Source organism: Dendrobium catenatum, unplaced genomic scaffold, assembly GCF_001605985.2.
Source record: "Dendrobium catenatum unplaced genomic scaffold, ASM160598v2 fragScaff_scaffold_621, whole genome shotgun sequence".
NCBI classification, from domain to species: Eukaryota; Viridiplantae; Streptophyta; class Magnoliopsida; order Asparagales; family Orchidaceae; genus Dendrobium; species Dendrobium catenatum.
Genome location: NW_021319083.1, coordinates 14,294,354 through 14,313,841, shown reverse-complemented (window position 1 = coordinate 14,313,841; position 19,488 = coordinate 14,294,354). Strand labels below are relative to the sequence as shown.

Here is a 19,488-nt window from a genome sequence, read left to right as displayed (position 1 = left end):
CTAATTCCCCCCAAACTCCTAATTATACAAAATTAATCATAAAGGACAATCATAAACTTCCTAAAACAGCCTTTCACGTTCAAAATTTCCCTCCTAAAATTCACGGCTCACGGCAGAGCCGTTTCCGCCCAGGCGGGCTCCCTCGCGTCCGTCTCGCGTAGACGCGGACCTGTCCCTGCTGGACCGGTCCAACCGGCCCATCCTGGGCCGGTCTAACATACTAGTTTCAGTATGATGAACTATCTAATATTTTAGTCATTGTTTTACATTTCAGGATATCCTGATCAAATTTTTATCAGGATGGGTCTCGAAACCGTTAGATTTATTTTGAGATGAAAGCATTGCAAATTTCTCATGTATTACACTTATTTCAAAATAAATCTAACGACTTTGAGTCTCGCACTCTAAGCTTGGATGTCCTAGCAAAAAATTGTCCCCAGTTCTTTTAAGATTTAGGTGTTTCTTTATTGAGTTTTTGACATTTTTGAAATTTTGTGCAAAGCATGAGCACACTAAATTTGCTTTATGAAAAATTTTTAATCTATTTTTAAATCATTTTGATTTCCTATCTTTGAAGGAGCTTGCAATTGCTTATGATTGTTTGAATTTTTTATTTTCAGTTGATTAATAGCATCATAAATGGACAACATGGGAAGAGAATTGCAGTTATACTAAATGAATTTGGTGAGGAGATCGGAGTAGAGAGGGCAATGATAAATGAAGGTGATGGTGGAGCACTTGTTGAGGAATGGGTGGAGCTGGCAAATGGATGTGTTTGTTGCTCTGTAAAGCATAGTCTTGTCCAAGCACTGGAGCAACTAGTGCAGCGGAAAGACAGGTTAGCATCTAAAGTTCTCTGAAAGTAAGATCATTTCTTATGCCTTTTTTATTGTTTCACGTATGATTGGGATGTAATTTGCGGTTGGCTTTGGTGGTTTGGTGCATCCAAGATGGATACCCTTACTCATGAAAGACAGTACCATTGTTTTAGTAGCTAATGACATTTCTTGATTAGATACAGATATATTTGCATTTATCAGACTAACATGTCTTTATGGAAGTATAAATTGGATGGTACCATCATTCCATTTCTTCTATAACGGAGGCTGACACAGTTAAAGTTTGAAGTCAAAGTTTTCATGTAAACTTCTATTTCCTATCCATTATAAATATTTCTCTTCGTTCTTGGTGTTGACATCGAAGAATCTTTGAGTAAAATTCAAACCATATCATACTAACCATGACTAGTAATGTTTCTTTACCTATCGTTTCATTAATGTTTCTGCTTTTATTTGTGTTTTTTTCCCTGCTTTTATTGAACTGACAGACGATCTTATTTTTTTTTCCCAATAACTCCTTAGCAGCCTTTTATGAAACATTTTCAGAGAGCTCTAAAAGTCTCCTTTTTATTTTTTTTCTTAGAAGGCCCAGTTGGTAGTTTTTTATCCGAACTTTTCCCCAACTTATTCAATGAAAATAATTACCGACACTTTTGAGTTTTTACTTTCTCTATTGTAAGTTTGGACTTGCATATTATAAGATGCCTGTCTACTTGTATTTTCTATCAAACTTAGTAATAACTTAACTGTTCAACCCCCACTCCCACCCCACCATCATCTGTGAGGGTGGGTGTTCAATTGCAACTGTCTTATTGCAGCTAAATTTTTCTCACATTCTTCTGAGTTAATCATCTTCCATGTATGATTTGGTTATATTATCATTGTTTCTTATTTGCTGCAGAATTGATCATATATTGTTAGAGACAACAGGATTGGCTGATCCTGCACCTCTTGCATCTGTCCTTTGGTTGGACGATCAACTGGAATCAGCTGTGAGACTGGACTCTATTATTACAGTAAGTTTTTATTCTGTTATTGCTTCCAGGCTCGTTTATTATGGTGAGTTGTCTCGAAAATCCATTTAAAAGGTGGTTGCTATCTGTGTGTCTTCTTGGTTAGTTCTTGGTATAGGGACTGTGACAGAAATAAAAAAGATAATAGCACAAGCTGAAAAATATGAAATATTGATAGAAATAAATAAGAAGTATTAAGAACAGTGATAAGTAAGCAACCATCATACCTGAACTAAAAGACTTTACAAAGGGTTTCGTTTCTCGCTACTGAAAAAAAAAAAAAAAAAATCCCATTATAGATGAAGGGCGGTCTTCATATCCACAAAAAGAATTTAATTTATGCTATAAGCCATCGTACATTCTCCAAAATACATCTATTTATAGGTGTACAAGAATGAACAAACTTAAGGACAAATTACCTAAAGTAAAATTAAAAGGACAAATTAGCTAAAGTAAAATAAAAAGACAAATATCATTATTGAGATAAAAATTCAGAATTTTTGCATGCATCAATTATCTCAAATATATAACACTCGATTTCCAAGTGGCAGTGATAATACAGCCAAAGCATATATCATACTAAATCAACTATGGATCAAGTGGTTTGCAGGCTAGAGGGCAGCATGATCTTGAAGGAATATTAGCAAGCTTATTTCGAAGAAATAGTGTAAGAGTGGTTACTATTGAAAAAAAAAAATTCTTAAAAGGTGATCTCCTCCCTGACCCAAATTTCTTAACTAGTGAATTATAACTAGCATTCAAAATATGTTCGTTTCGAAGACATTTGATGGCTTATCTGATTTTCTTTCTCAAATTTCCTTTTTTTAGAGATCCGGCTATTGTTCACCTTTTTATGGAAGTATCGGAAATGCTTTCGTTGGAAAAGATACATTTTTCATGTGCTTTGGTATGCATGTGTAGGCTAAAAAGGGAGCAGATTTGGTGTTGAGAGTCCTTTAGATTTTGAGAGGTGGCTTGATGAGGCGTTGGAGGTTGTTGGCTTGGATTGTCGAGTCCTTTACATTTTGAGAGGTGGCTTGATGAGGTATTGGAGGTTCTTGGCTTGGATTGTCGAGAACGTTATTTTTGATTTAAATTTGAAATGGAGGTTGTGGAGAATATTTAGGCGATGAAGTGGAGATTTGTTTATTTCTGTGGAGGGTTGTTGGAGAACAGAGAAGATCCAAATGCTCTAAGAAAAAAAAAAGTATTTCAAGTGAAATTATTATTCACATGAACAAAAGCTTGACTATTCACAATGAACAATAGTTTCATAAACAGTAGACTAATTTGAAGTTTACCCCAGTTCTATAAACATCCACTTGAAATCTGAGGTTGAATACCAAATTCCATGTCAATTAATGTTTTGATACAATGAAAATTTTGATGCCATAAAATAAAAAAATATGTAACATCCTTGACCAATTAATCACACTCACAAGCCTATTTTAATGAAAGAATAAGATTAAGTCACCAATTTGAAGATACAACCCTCAAGTTGTTAAAGGAGAAGCATCCCTGGGATGTTATTGTCAAATCGTACATTGCACTCATAGAATCGACATCCGATGACACAGATATAAATTTGAAAGGAAATGAAGGTTTTATTCCAGAATTCTTTGGGTATCCAATTTATAAAGGAGAAAAATAATTAAAATGATTCCCTGATTATTTGTGAAAGACAAAATTGTCGTAGATTAGTGATTATAGAAAAGGGCTAATTTAGCCCCCATATTCTTTAACAAGGACCAAAATGGTCTTGCCATTCAAATTGGAGGTAAAAATTAATTGAAAATCATTTGGATCAACAGAGAACTCACAAAGCATGCGTAACTCTTAGGGCATTTGTGGAATTTATTTATTAATTTTTGTTATTATGTATACCTTAGCCGAGATGGAGAGGCGGTCATGAAATAAATAGTTAGTGTAGCTTCCCCTTAGTAAGCGACGAGCAGGACGATTGCGCAGGATTAAAGAGAGAGCAATGATGAAACTACCTCTTTTGGGCGACACACGCATAAGGCTGTTGATGAAGCTTCCCCTAGTAAAAGTGACAAGCAGGAGAAAATGAAGATTCCCCCACAACAATGGCACACCGATGAAGAGGAGCCGAGTGAAGATACCCTATGCACCATCTCAATCCGCTCTTATTTTTACGTGAGATTAGTTGTTGACAGTAGGAAATAAGTTCGCCAGAAAATTTTATTTACTAGATAATTCAAGAAAAAATATTTTAAAAAGATCACCATTTTAAATAAAATTAACTACAATTTTCATTAGTTTGGTTGGCACGACCATTTTGGTTCCTATTTAGGGAGTTTGGGGACTAAATTAGGATTTTTATGTAATTTGAGATCATTTTGATCTTTTCCTCTATTTATAAATATTAATTTCACAAAATCTTGCAAAAGCTAGCATAAAATTGGAAGTTTCAATTTAGTATAGCCAAGTTTCAGCGAGATAAGTTTTCAATCCTACCCAAAAAAACAGCAACTTCAGGTTCTATCCCAAGGTAGAATTGTAGGTAACAACCAGCCGATCCTTTTTATAGTTCCAAAATCGAGTGAGAAAATAGTGCAGTTAACTTAGCTACAATAGAAAAGTGTCAAAAGGAATCAAGGAGCAATTGAATCAAAAGAAATGTGAAGCACATGACAACGATACTTCCCAAGAGGTGGCAAGAATAACATGTGAATCACAAAAAGTCCAAATTAGCGGCAGTAGCTACTGTAGTCAATACTGCAAGACGACAGGGACAACTGCTACTATAGTCAGAGACGGGGGGCAGAAAGGATCAATCCTGCGTGATGGTGTAAAACTGGGAGAGGAAAAACAAGGAAGCAATTTGTTGAACGAGGAATCAGAAACAACTGAGAGAATCCGTGTCTGACTTGAAACAACCTGCAACAATAAACTTAACTCACCAGGATAATTAAAACGCTCTTTAGCAAATATACACGTTCATATTTCCATTAAAGAGTATTCTCATTCATATAATAATAATTTTATTCATCTTTAACTTGTCTTCCGTACCTTAAAGTACATCTATTTATGGATGGTGTAAAAAAAGCAAAATTTTAATAAATTTCCAACAAACTGTTAATGCGAATGTCCTTGATAAAATTTGAGTGCTTAAATATCCATGATGAAATAAAATTTGATAACTTTGCCTGCATCACCTCTGCATTGGGATGCTAGCCTGTCTTCTCCATTATTCTGTTTACTTACATTGCTCGTTTTGGTAAATGTAGTTGCATCGCGTTGAATCAGCATTGTTTGTCAACATTTCAGTACTTAATGTTAGTAATGTTATGATGCTTGCACATTTTTGCTCTTAAATTTCTTTGGTTCTTCAGATTAACCATATTTTTGCTACTCATATAGGTTGTGGATGCAAAAAACATACGATTGCAACTTCAAGAATATCGTGATTCCGCTTCATTTCCTGAAGCTTTTCTTCAGATTGCATTTGCGGTATCTTTCTCCATCTTTGCTGCAAAATTTTAACATTACTGTTGCAATGTTTGAATCTGTGACACAGCTTTCCTGGTTTTCTATGTCATATCTATAGCAGCTGATAACTTTTTGTGTGATCATGGTCTTTAGAGTAATTGGCTTACATATCTTTGTTTTTGCTTGCAGGATGTTGTGATTCTAAATAAAGTTGACTTGTTTGTTCTGGAAAATAAAGGCGGAGATTTGATCACAGATGGTTTGGAGGATTTACAAAAAGAAATTCTCAGCATCAACTCCCTTGCTAGTGTCCTTCAAGCTGTTCGTTGCCAAATTGATTTACATGAGATATTGGACCGAAAGGCCTATGGTGCTAATGTTAGCGAACGCATTCAATCTATGGCAGTGCTATCATACTTCATGTCGAATCACAACTAATTATTTGGGTTTTCTCGTTATCAGCATTTGGCTCATTTGGAGGCTTTATTGGAAGATAGTAAAACAGCTCCTGGTAGCAGCCGTCATGACTACAGTGTGCGAACTTTATGCATTTATGAAGAGCTGCCTGTTGATTTAAACAAGGTATTGTCTTAAAATCCAACTAGCTATATCAGTATAGGTTTCAAACGTCTATAGCTATACCTGTGCTTGCATAGTAATCTTTGTGGCATCCTGTTAACGTTCTGATTTTTTTTTCGTCCTTTATGTTCATATTACTTCATAGTTTCCTTCTATAATATATTAATCACCTTTATGTATTCTTGCACGTGACATCAGGTGATGCATAACATCAAAAATATCATCATGATGGTTCCATCACTAGATTAAGATCAAGAGCCCAAACTCAAATTAAGGACTAGAATGTCCCAATCATATGATCAAGGTCAAAGTTTCAAAATGGAATCAAGGGTCAAGAAATTTCATCATTCATTTATGATAGAAATAGCCTTAATATGGCAAGTATTTAAATTGTAATGATAATTAATGATTGAAACTCAAAATTTTGAATTTTGACATTTTGAATATTCAACTTTTAAATCTCCAACCATAGGATAGGCCTTAGAGTTGAAATGCTCATTTTTTAATCATTGTAGTTTCAATTAAAATTATGCATGGCCGGCCACTTTGATTGGAATTAATTGAGTAGTTCCACTATGCTTCCTTTTTTTTGCTTTCTTAGTTTTATGTTTCCTTCAATATATATTTTTTTTAATTTAAAGTTGAAGAAATATTAGAAATGATCTGTTAAGAGAGGTAGAGGTAGGCCTAAAAATCTTGGTTATAAATATTAGAAATAACCTTTTATTATTAGATTTAAACAAGAATTTGACTCTTAAGAGAATACAACGCTGACAAAATCTCCGGTTCTAGCCCCTTCATGAAATTTCCTTCTAGGGCTGACTCCGAGATATGATCCAGCCTACTAGCGAGATATAATCTGCCACCGTGCCCTCCTGGGTAAGGGAAAAGAATTGCTCATAGAAGTCTCCTCCCCCATCGGCTCTGAAACGCTCTAATAAGCATTCTTTGAACTCCCGCCAGCTCCGGATATGCTCCCGTCTGTCACGCCATTGATACCAGGCTAAGGCTTTTCCCTCCAAGCACATTCCCGCCGCTGTCAATTTCTCCTCCTCCGTTAGCCCATTGACAACAAAATATCGCTCCACCTTATAAATCCACCCATGGACATCCTCACCCTCAAAGATGGACATCTTCAGCTTCCTCACCTTCGGATCTCCTCCATTTCCCCGGTATCCTCCATAACCTCCCATTCCTCGAAGGGGAAGAGCTCCCCAAGTGTCCCGATCATCCCTCCGACGATTATACTCGAACCCCTCTTCATACTCTCCCATTCTTCCTTCAAAATCATCACCTCGACGCTGAATTCCTTCAAATTCAGCACCTCGACGATGAAGTTCCTCCCTTCTTCCTTCAAAATCAGCCCCTAGACACTAAATTCTTTCGAATTCAGCACCTCGATGATGAAATTCCTCCCTTCCCCCTTCAAAATCAGCACATCGACGTTGGATTCTTTCAAATTCAGCACCTTGGCGATGAAATTCTTCCATTCTTCCGACAAAATCAGTCTCCCGTTTGTCGTATCCCCTACTCAACTCCTCCCTCGAAAGCGGTTCTAGCGGAGGCATCCCATCATCTCCCTCTAAAACTTCCACTTCTGGATTTTCCTTACCCCTAGACGGGTTAGGGTTTCCTCCCCTTCCATGGCCGCCGACGGTTTCAGATGGTGATGGTGTTGCTTTTCTTCAATTATTTTTTTCATTAATTCTTCTAGCACGTCAAATCTTCTATCCATCTTCTGATGGATTGATGAAAATTGATTTTGAAAATCTGAGATCTTCTCTTCGAAATCTGTCTTCAATTGCCCTAGCTCCCCTTCCAAGACCTCAACTTTTCTTCCAGCCATAGTTCCTTCTTAGAAATTGAGAGTTCTTCCAATTGAGACAAATCTAACGTTGAATTTCAGAAATCCAGCTGCCAACGGTCCCAAATCGATTCTCTGATACCAGATAGGAAATACTTGAAAACAAGTATTTTTTAGCCAAATCTGAAGTAAAACACGAAGAAAATTGCTGTTTACAGTAGGAAAACAGCAAGAGCAGTGGCTAAAACAGTGAAAATTGAGAGAAATCTAGGGAGAAATCACTCCAAAATATTTGATTTCAATAGTAGATGCAAGAAAAACTGGAAAAGATACAATGTTCTTCAATTCGAGAGGAAGAACAGCTCTCCTAATCTTTGACAATGTCAAGAGCCCAACACAAGCAAACCCTAGATTTCAAATCTCATTCAAATTCAAGATGAACCCCTAACTCCCACCCTAACTCCTAATTAAAGCAAAAAGGATTAATTCAAAATCCCTAAACAGCTCCTTGATTCAAATTTTCCCTCCTAAAGCTCATTACATTAAGTGCTTGGGCCCACAAAGGCTGCCCCGCCCCCCTCGTGATCTGGTTTCCGCCCCTCTTGGCCCGCCTGGAGTAGAAGAGGACCGGTCCAGCCGGCCCCTCCTAGGTCGGTTGCATAACAAACTTTGTGTGAATGATGACGGTTGGGCAAAAGTCAGATAGTGGTAGTACGATGGCTATCAGATAGAAGTCCGGCGACGGTAGATGGCTGGGTGAAAGTTCGACGATTGTCGGTGGCTGGGCGGTTGTCGAGGAGTTTGGTGCCAAGAGAGTTCCCAAATTTCTCTTCTCCTCCTCTTCTTTCTCTTGCTTTCTCTCCCCTCAGTGAAGAATGAGGGGTTTATTTCTAGTTTTCTGAGAGTGTGATGACCAATAAATGGGGAGAAGATCAAGGGCACGTTGAGTGTGTTTCGAATAGATATCGACTCCCTTGATCATGGACTGTTTGTTGAGTATTTAAGTGTCTTAATGATATCAAAATTCAGTGATCTTGTGCTCGTTGGATTTTTCTTGTCGGGCTTCTCGATTCGACTTTAAGCATGTAGCATTTGGATATCATTTGGTCATCCAATTTATGCTTTGAACCTTCTAAATGTGCTTCGGGCCCTCGATTTAGACCCATTTGGGCTCGGATTGGATCAAATTTGATGTCGTTGGGTTGTCAGTTTGATTATAAGTTTGCTGAAATTGGAGTTTGGATGGCCCCAAATTTAATTTCGGAAGTTTCCAATGCAAATTTGCCTCAAGATTCATGCTTGATCAAGATGACTTTTTGATGATATATTAAATAACAATTTTAGTTTTAATTTCAAATGTTTGATAAAAACTTTTTAGAAAATTAATAATTAATTGAAAATTACATTTAATAAATATTTAATTAAAAAATGATCAAAATATACTTTATATTTAATACCATTAACTCCAATATTGAATATTAGGACTAAAGATGTCCCATTTTAAAGAGTTGATGGACTAAATTGGTCACTCAAAAGAGTTGAAGACTATTTTGATTCCTCACAAAAAAGTTGAGGGACAAATTTGATCATGTTCTCAATTTTTTTGTCGTGTGAATTCCTATCCCACTTAGAATAATTTACCTTTTGTTTGAACAGGTGCGGCTATGGCTGGAGGATCTTCTTTGGGAAAAGAAATCTCATATGGATGTGTATCGGTGTAAAGGAGTTCTAAATGTCCATGATTCTAATCAACTTCATACCTTACAGGTTTTGCACTCTTACTGTTGTCAAAGTAATTTAATGATAGTTATACTAGATTCAATTGCCCTTGTTTTAATACTTATTTTTTCCGTGTTATTATATTTTAGGAGAAGATTGTTTTGCTTTTTCGTACTTTGTTGAAGGGTTTATAGCAAGTACCGGTTCTATCCTGTTAGCGGAAAGCATATACATTCAAAAATTGCCCGCTTTGAACGTGTTAATTATGCCAAGATCTATGATATTACATTTTGACTGACATGAGAGGAGAGAGAAAGAAAAAAAGGAAGGTGTTAGACCGGTCCACTTGACCGGTCCAGCCGGCCCGCACGGGACCGGCAGGGATCTCCGCCTCCTGCGGAGATCGGGCGGGCCTAGCGTTCAAACAGAGCATTTTAGGAAGGATTTTTGGGGGTTTTAAGAGAGAAATTTGAATGTAGGGACTGTTTAGGGTTTTCCTTTTTATTTGTATGCATTAAATATTTGTTTTTCCTAGGGTTTGATCATCTTGAATTTGGCTGAAATTTGAGATCTCTTAGATTTAGGTTTTCTTTGGGCTCTTGGCGTTGCCAGAGATTTGGGAGAGATCGATCCTCCTCTCGAATTGAGGATCAATTGTATATTTGCTATTTTATTTATCGTCTAGTGGTATACAAGCTTTTCTTTGAGTTTTCTCTCAGATTTTCCCTGGATTAGTGTTGTTTTTCTGCTGTAAACAGCAGAAATCTGCTGTTTTTCTGTTCTGGACAGCAACTTTGTCTCTGTTGGATCTCCGATTTGGGTTAGGATTGCTTGCGAACTCAAGTATTACCTTAGGGTTACTTGCGAACTCAAGTATTTCCTATTAGAAGGCGCCATGAGAAATCCATGTTTCTTAGTTAAATATTCTCAGTTTTTTTTAACATTTAAAATTTAAAATATGTTGCAAGAATTTAACGAAACAATTTCAAAATTAAATAAGAAAAAAATTTATCCTGTGGTTTATGGGTGATGTTAGTAGCAGATCAAGGAGGGTGGGATAGGAAGTTGAGCCGCACTCCGAAGTACAACAAGGTTGATCAAAAGGGAATATTACTTAAAGTTGTCCTTGTTAGCATGTACATTCTATTGTTATACTGTACCTGCCACTTATTTCCATTTTACCTTAGCTTGCTATTTAAAGGAGTCCTGTACATCTCTTTTTAATATAATAGAATACAATTCCTTTTCTCTGTTTCTACTCCGTCCCGGTTCTGTCCTGGTCCGTGACTCTCTCAGCCTTCTTCTTGGCTTGTCTCCACATGGTATCAAGAGCCTAAATGGGGGATCAAGATTCCTCTTCCTCCCTCCCTCCATCTTTCTCCATTCTTGCCGGAAACAACACCACCGACCTCATCATTCCGGCTCCTCTAAAATTTCTCATCTTCAATATCAATAACTTCATACCTCACCCTCTCACCATAGACAACCATGCTATCTGGAGAATTCAAATTCTCCAACAAGTCTCCGCCAACAACTACGCCGGCCATCTCTCCGGCAACACTCCGCAGCCGCCAAACGACAAATCTCAAGCCTACGCCGCATGGATGCTCGTCGACATCAACTTAATCTCTGCGCTCTTCGCAATGATTTCGCCATCAATTCTTCCCTACGTCATCACCGCCACCACCGCTCAAGAAGTTTGGACGACTCTCGAACGCCGCCTACAGCCGACTAGCCGCTCTCGAGTTATCCAACTCAAGAACGAACTACATCATATACAAATGAATAACCTATCTATGCAACAATATCTCACGCAAGTCAAGCACATCGTGGACAACATCGCGGCATCCGGGTCCAAAATAGATCCTGTAGACATCGTTCACTATATTCTAAATGGCCTCCCGGCCACTTATAATTGCTTCAAGACATATATTCGGACCTCTTCTCTTCTCGCTGATCTGGATTCCTTGTACTCCCTTTTGTGCAGTGAAGAAATCCACATCAATCAAGAACATCTCAAAGACACCGCTACTGATCAAACCGCTTTTTACGCCACTTCTTACAATCAACAACGTGGTAGAACTCAAAAACGCTTCTCCAAGAACAAGAACAAGAACAACACTTCTTACCCACCATCTCAGACTCCAACGTCGCAGCCCGCCTCTACCGCTAGTACTTAAAGATCGACATGCCAAATCTGTGGCAAAACTGGTCACATAGCGATTAATTGCTGGCACTGCTGGAATTTCAAATACGCACCGACCATTCCTTACCAACCACGGGCTATGCTCGCGCAACCAACAACTTATCCAACTCAAGATTGGATACTTGACACAGGTGCTTCAACTCACCTCACGTCGGATAGCACCAACCTTCAACATCCGTCGGCTTATCAAGGTCATGATACTGTCTCTGTTGCCAACGTCTCGTCCTTACCTATCCAGCAATCTCGCCAAGGTCTGCTTCCATTGTCGGATACCCCCCGTAAGCTTTGATTAAGTAATCTCTTACATGTCCCTTCTCTAACGCAAATCTTCTCTCCGTTTCAAAATTAACAACTGATAACTCCATTTCAATTACTTTCGACGCTAATGGTTTTGAAATGAAGGACTCTCAGGATCACCATTTGCTTCTCCGTGGCCGTCTTCGTAATGGCCTGTACCACATACACACGCCGCCGGACGGTCCACCAGTCGCTCTTCAAGCCATCCCGAACTCCTCCACTCTGTGGCACACGCGTCTCGGACATTCGAATAGCAGGCTCCTCTCCAATCTTGCAAAGATTATGTCTCTTCCTTACACCCCCTCTACTCCATTCTTGTGTAAATCTTGTAATGTGGCCAAGAGCCATAAGCTCAATTTTAATGAAAGAAGTTCGGTTACCACTTCACCGTTTGATCTTATTCACTCGGACGTGTGGGGACCGGCTTCGAATCCTTCGCTAAATGGTTTTCGCTACTACGTCATTTTTACGGATGATTTCACGCGTTTTTCTTGGATTTACTTCATGCATACTAAGAAGGAAACGTTCTCTAACTTCAAAAATCTTTGCAAATTACTTTCCACTCAATTTAATAAAACTCCTAAAATTTTTCAATCTGACGGGGGCGGCGAATTTACGAGCACCAACTTCACCTCCTATCTTCAGGATCACGGCATTCATCACCAGTTGAGCTGTCCGCACACACTTGAACAAAATGGGATAGCTGAGCGTAAGCATCGTCACGTTCTTGACTTAACCCGCACTCTTTTGCATGCTTCCAACCTCCCCACTCAATTCTAGTCAGAAGCGGTCTCCACCGCAATCCACCTTATTAATCGTCTACCCACCAAATCCATCTTTCCCAATTCTCCCTACCAACTTCTCTATCACAAAACTCCTTCCTACAATCATCTCCGTGTCTTTGGATGCCTCTGCTATCCTTGGCTAAAACCTTACGCCGCGAACAAATTCTCTCCGCGTTCCCTAGACTGTGTTTTTCTCGGCTACTCCTCCAATCATAAAGGATACAAGTGCTATAACCTTCACACACACAAAATCCACATCTCTCACCACGCTGCGTTCTATGAAAACGAATGCCCCTATCATTCAAAACCTCAAACCACTTAACCTCCTACCAAACACATCACGTCTCCTCTGTTTCTTGTCCCACCGTCTACCGTGCAACAGTTCTCTCAACTCGTGAACAAAAACCTCAACTCTCACACTAACAATCCTACCAATACTCCCATCATCCCACACATTAATCCAAATCCCTCATCCTGCAATTCTCCTCACCCTCAACCCATTCCCTCTCAACAAGTCCGTCCGCCTCACCCCATGCAGACTAGATCCAAATCAGGTATTTCTAAGCCCAATCCTCTCTATTCTCTCCTCAGCAATCCTATACCTCCCTACACGCCCGCTACCTATACTCAGGCTCGTCACTTCCCCCACTGGCGCACCGCAATGGAGGCCTAATTTCATGCTCTTTAACAACAAAAGACGTGGACACTTGTACCTCCACCGTCGGACAAACACATACTTGGCTGTAAGTGGACATTCAAAACCAAAACTCTTCCAACTGGACATGTGGAACGTTACAAGGTTCATCTTGTAGCCTTAGGCTATACTCAAAAACACGGCGAAAACTACAACTAAACGTTCAACCCGGTTGCAAAGATGACAACTATTCGGATTCTACTCACCCTAGTTCTCAACCGTCAATGGCAAATTCTTCAACTAGATGTCTCCAACGCTTTCCTACACGGTGATCTCCCCGACGACATCTACATGCGCCAACCCCTCGGTTTCATTGATCCTCAATCACCGCATTCGGTTTGCAAGCTGCACAAGTCTCTTTACGGAGTCAAACAGGCTCCCCGACAATGGTTCCAAAAGCTCACAGACTTTCTACAGACAAAAGGATTCCGGTTCAGTCGTTCCGACCCCTCCTTACTCATCTTCACTAAAAATCAAATCCAAATATTTTTCTTAATCTATGTTGACGATCTTCTTGTCACAGGCAATGATCCAACTATGATTCAATCACTACTTAAAGACTTACACTTGGCCTTTTCCCTCAAGCAACTTGTGCATATTTCACTTTTCCTTGGGATACAAGTTCAGAAAACGAACCAAGGCTACTTTCTCACCCAGGCGCACTATGCCAGTAAGCTACTCAATGACGTCGGGTTCACGGATTGCAAAGCCTCACCAACGCCAATCACACCTAATTCCAAAGATCAACCGAGCAACATCCAACCATTTCATGACCCATCTCTCTACCGCCGTCTTGCCGGCTCGCTCCAATACTTGTCTATTACGCGACCGAACATAGCATTTGCGACAAATCATGTTTGTCAACACATGCAACATCCAACCATCCAAGATTATGAAGCGCTCAAACGCTTGCTCCGCTACATTAAAGGCACTATCTCTTATGGTCTGCCGATTACAACCGGCGACTTACAACTTCAAACATATACTGACGCTGATTGGGCCTCCGACCACACGGACCGAAAATCGATATCCGGGTTCTGCTCTTTCCTGGGCCCAAACCTGATTTCTTGGTCAGTCAAGAAACAGGCAACCGTGGCCAAATCCTCCGCCGAGGTCGAGTACCGGTCTCTCTCTCTCTCTCCCGCGACCTCGGACGTTATCTGGCAACGTCGCTTAGCCTCAGAACTAAACATTGAACAAAGATCTCCTACGCCGATCCATTGCGACAATGTCTCGGCCATCGCTCTCGCAAAGAATCCTGTCTTCCAAGCTCGGATGAAGCACATCGAAATCGATTATCACTTCATCCGGCAGCACATCAATACCGGAAGCATCATCATCAAGCACATACCTTCCAAAGATCAAGTTGCCGACATACTAACCAAGTCATTCTCTACAGCCCGTTTCAACGAGCTTCGATCCAAATTAACCATTCACAGTCATAATGCTTAATTTGCGGGAGGATGTTAGCATGTACATTCTATTGTTATCATGTACCTGTCACTTATTTCCATTTTACCTTAGCTTGTCTATTTAAAGGAGTCCTGTACATCTCTTTTTAATATAATAGAATACAATTCATTTTCTCTGTTTCTACTCCATCCCGGCTCTGTCCTGGTCCGTGACTCTCTCAGCCTTCTTCTTGGCTTGTCTCCACAGTCCTTTCTCTCTAAGTCTTTTGACTCCTGTTTATGCTCTCAAATATTTTGCTTCTTAGTTCAGTATTGACAATAGCAAGGATAAACAAAGGATAAGAACTACAAGGAAAAAAAACATGGAAGGAGTTTATGCATCATCATCATCATCGCCACTATGTCAAGCTCCTATGCCCAACCGCACAGCCAACCATTTAGGCCATTGTGTCCAATGCATTGAAAATCGTTCTAGTTGTTGTAAATTTACGAATTGAACTAACTATTGAAGTGCCTTCTTGCAAGTTGGAAGCTGATGTAGGACACTTAAAGGTGTAGGATTTATTAATTCAACTTAAGATGAGATGCACAATGAAAGCACACAAATAACAAATTCTGCAGGTTACCAACTCTTAAGGCTAGCAAAGGTTGCTTGTTTGATACAATAACAATAAACAGGCATCTTTCATTCCAAATAATAATGTAATAGTCAACAAAATATGAATTCTTAAAAGAAAAATAATGAAGAAAATATAAAATTTCTGCAAAGATCAAGATTTACACGCGTGTCAGTTAGTAGGCACATGGGCCCCTAAGCAAATTAGTAGCAAGAACAAGGATATAAATTACCAAATGGATATTCAAGCTTCATGCTGTTGCTAGGAGACTCACTCTTGGAACTAGTCATCAAGAGGTTTCAAAGAATTCACATCCAACATCATACAAACAAATATCGAATTTAACAAAAATTTTTATTTCACTAAATGATCAATAAGTTTTCATGCCTCATGGATAATATGTATAGCCCATGAGGGCCCAAAATAAAAATTTCCTTTGAATCCACTTGGTCCTTGTAAAAAATCCCAAGCTCTAATTCTCCTAGCATCAAATGGTACGAATCAAAATTTTGTTTTCCTTATATTTCCGGTTTATAATATTCTTAAAAGGAAACCTAAAGGAGATGACAAGCTCTTTGTACGTTGAAACCTGCATGGCCATGCTTCTGCGATTGTAACAAATAGAGATTCCTTTTGCAGCTTTGAGAGTAACTGGGAGTTTTCTTCTGTAGCTTAGGGACTGTAGCAATTAGTGGCTTTCTTCTGTGGCTTCAATATTATACTATTTAGCAATTTCCTTGCCAAAGTTCTTTTAGGATTGCAGCACGTGTCTTAATCCATATAAGGAAAGTTGCACGATAGTATAATATAGAAACCACTATAGCACATGGACAAAGTAGGTTGGGTGGTGTGAACCAACAATTAGAAAATTAAATTATAAAAAGAAACCCAAAACACTTGAGAACTTTTCATGATATTGATTGAATTGGGACCTTTTTGATATTTAACCAAATCTAAATAGGAAATTAAAGTATTGGTGAATACAACCCTTTCTTGGAAGGATCAACATTATAGGAGTGTTTTAATAAAAAATTGAAAATTAAAATATGAACTAAAGGAAAATACAATGCTACTCTTGAAGTTCATTTTGTTTTTATATGCTTTCAAAGAGTGTTTACTATTAGATTTCCGATAAATATACCCGGCTAGAAAAAAACTTGGTTTCAATGAATTAAGCATTTGATGTTTGCCTAGTCTAGGCATAATAATTATGCTTCCTACAAAGTAATCTATAAGTCATCATAAGTGGGTTTGTCATGAAATTGTTTAAGTTATCTAAAATATCCATTACCAACAATGGACATTTTTTTTAACAATGGACATAATATCATCATCTATAATAACTTCAAAAACAAACGGAGTAGATATATCTAGTGAGATGATATTATGTGCATTCACAATAAGGAAATTCTAAAAGATAAGAATCCATTACACTACTAGTAGTTCGATGAAATAAGGTCCCGTGATTTTCAATTTGTAAAGCTTTAGTCCTAATGCATTCTAAACTTTTATAAGGCTTTGTCTTTCTTGCTTACCAGTGTTGGAAATCTTTTAGATTTTGTTGCGTGGTCTTATGAATGCTCAAAGTGGTCCAGTAGACTTTGTTTAGTGCATATTTCAGATCTTTTTTTGTGAAATCTTGCCATTTATAACATGAATTGCGCATTACTCCGCGCATGATCGAATTTACAAATCTTAGGACTTTTACTCGGGTTTTCTCGCTGGTTTTAATGTGAATATTTGTTGGCATGATTAAACATTCTCATTTATGATTTCAAGAATTTTTAAGATTATTTTATCATTAATTTCTCACATAAAAGTTATTTCAACTGTGAAGTCCAGCAATACCTGAGAAAATGATTAAAGCATAGAGACTTTCAAATGTCTTGAAATTAAATACATTCAGTGATTATATTACGAGTGTATTTGATGAAAAATATATGGACAAAATTTAGTATGTTAATAGGATTTCAATATGTAATCCAATCATCATTACTTATTTCACACGGTCGATGAAAGATCAAACTATTTTAAAATTTTTACAAATTCCAATCTTTAGATACTTTTCATATTGGTGATGAGCTTAATAATGATGTGATTTTGAGTCTAAAGATTATATAATACAGAAGTCATAAAAATGGAATTAGGAGAAAGTTTATTCTTCTTTTATGCATGCAATCTCCATTCCTCAACACTGGAAAATGTTAGGCCGGTTCTCATTGAACCGACCCAGCCGGCCCAAGGAGGGCCGGCTTTGATATACAAGAGGCGGACAAACCGCCCCTTGATGCCGTCCAAGACTAGTGGATCCCACTAGGAAGCAAATTAAGTAAGCAGAGGGGGGCAGCTAGGGTTGGAGGGAATATTTGAATTAGGAGTTTTGAATTAATGTATTAAATAGGAAGAGATGTTTAGGGTTTTGTGGCTGATTTCGGAGTTCTTGTAGTTGGTGTCTTGGGCATTAGATTTGTCTAGGGATTGGGAGATAACGATCCTCCCTCGAATTGAGGATCAATTGTATCTTGCTTTGTTTCTTCCGTTAATTTTGTTTTCATCAATAAACATGTTATTTGCTGATTTTCCCATTGAATTCGAGGAGCGATTTGCTGTTCTCATCTCTCTTGTTAGGTTTTACTTGAAATCTTCAAGGATTTCCTAACAGAAAATCATGTTGTTATTGGCATGCTTATCTGTTATTTCTCTAATTTGAGGATCGTGCCTCTTACTCCTTCCTAGGCAGTGAGAGAAATATACGAGGTTGTTCCTGCTCGGCGATGGCGTGTGACAGAGCAAAAGATGAACAAGATTGTCTTCATAGGCATGCCTCAGAACTGAAATTGCTTTCATTCTAATTCAACTTATATAATTGATCTTCTTAACCCGAAAATTTCTGCAGGACGCGATCTGGATGAGACTGTTCTGAGAAATTCTTTCAAGTCCTGCATATTATAATTATACTGGCATCCTTAATGTTCAGCCACTTGCACAGCTTGCAACCTCATCTGAAGGAGAAATTATTAGGTCCAGACACCTGACAGAGAAAATCATACGGATTTATTTATGTCTACAGTGAAAGCGCAGGTTCCGTAGCAGCTGCGCCTTCACTGTAGACAGAGAGAAATCCGGATGAATTTCTGTCAGGTGTCCGGACCTAATAATTTGCCCATCTTAAGGCCTGTTAGGATCCGTTATAGGACTGTTATAACAAAAAAAACAGCTTTTTGGTAAGCTGACCTGAGAAGCATACATTTTTTTACCCATTTTAAAGAAGTTAGATATCGGTTCATGACCTGTAAGGTGAATAATGGAAAATATTTACTTATTTAGGTTAAGATATTCTGACATCAATATGACCAAATGGATTTTATAAATTTTGGATTAGTTTTGAGATTAGTGAAATGTGATTTTGGATTGATTAGTTATGTCTTTCAAAACCATGCAATTTATGATGAACAAATTTATGCTGGGAATTGGGATATCCTTAGCCCAATTGCTTTCTCTGCAGTTTTATTTATCTGGTTCGTGTTGTTTTTTTCACTTTAGGAAGTAGCTTAGCCTCATGAGATTTACGCTTCATTTGTGATGGTTTTCTTACTGCTTCTTAAAACAGCTTTTTAATATTAAAATTTTAATTTTTGAACTAAAAAGTCTAAGAAATACCGTCCCACACAAAGACTTAGGTTTCGTTTGGGACGGCAATCTTCTTGCTTTCTAAAATAGCTTTACAGTACAAAAATTTCTTAAATTTAGATAGTTTGTAATAAAAAGCCGTTTTAAATAGCAGTATGCATGAAAGCTGTCCGGCTTTGTTTGTGACAGTTTTTTGTTGCTTTCTAAAGCAGTTTTCTATTAAAAAATTTCTTGAATTAGAAAATTTTATACTAGAAAGCCGTTTTAGGAAGCAATACGAAAGCTGTCCCAAACGAAACCTTAAGTTTGTGCAAGATTTGAAGTTTGCCATTTTTGCTGTTTTGCTGGTTCTTCAAAGTCTTTGCCTGAAGAAGGGGCTGTTCGGCAAAAGTAGAATTTAGTAAATCCTGTAAATTCAGGATTTAATAAACCTTAGGTAT

The 19,488-nt window shown here is 38.2% G+C and overlaps 1 protein-coding gene across 4 annotated transcripts in view; it reads left to right on the top strand.

The window, feature by feature from the left end:
- The window catches only part of LOC110115937 (COBW domain-containing protein 1), a 24,838-nt gene extending 5,998 nt beyond the window's left edge, over positions 1-18,840 (top strand). The window contains exons 2-9 of one of the 4 annotated variants that reach the window (XR_003700845.1): positions 621-838; positions 1,741-1,855; positions 5,237-5,326; positions 5,495-5,683; positions 5,768-5,887; positions 9,345-9,455; positions 18,159-18,236; positions 18,315-18,357. Coding sequence is in view for 3 of the 4 variants with exons in the window: in XM_020849350.2 (XP_020705009.1) it covers positions 621-838; positions 1,741-1,855; positions 5,237-5,326; positions 5,495-5,683; positions 5,768-5,887; positions 9,345-9,455; positions 18,155-18,236; positions 18,315-18,370 (981 nt within the window). In the remaining variant the exon portion in view is untranslated. Of the gene's footprint in view, positions 1-620; positions 839-1,740; positions 1,856-5,236; positions 5,327-5,494; positions 5,684-5,767; positions 5,888-9,344; positions 9,456-9,556; positions 9,930-18,154; positions 18,237-18,314 lie in introns of those variants that run through there. The other 3 variants (XM_020849350.2, XM_020849352.2, XM_020849351.2) reach the window with 3 other exon arrangements.
- Positions 18,841-19,488: the final 648 nt, after the last annotated feature.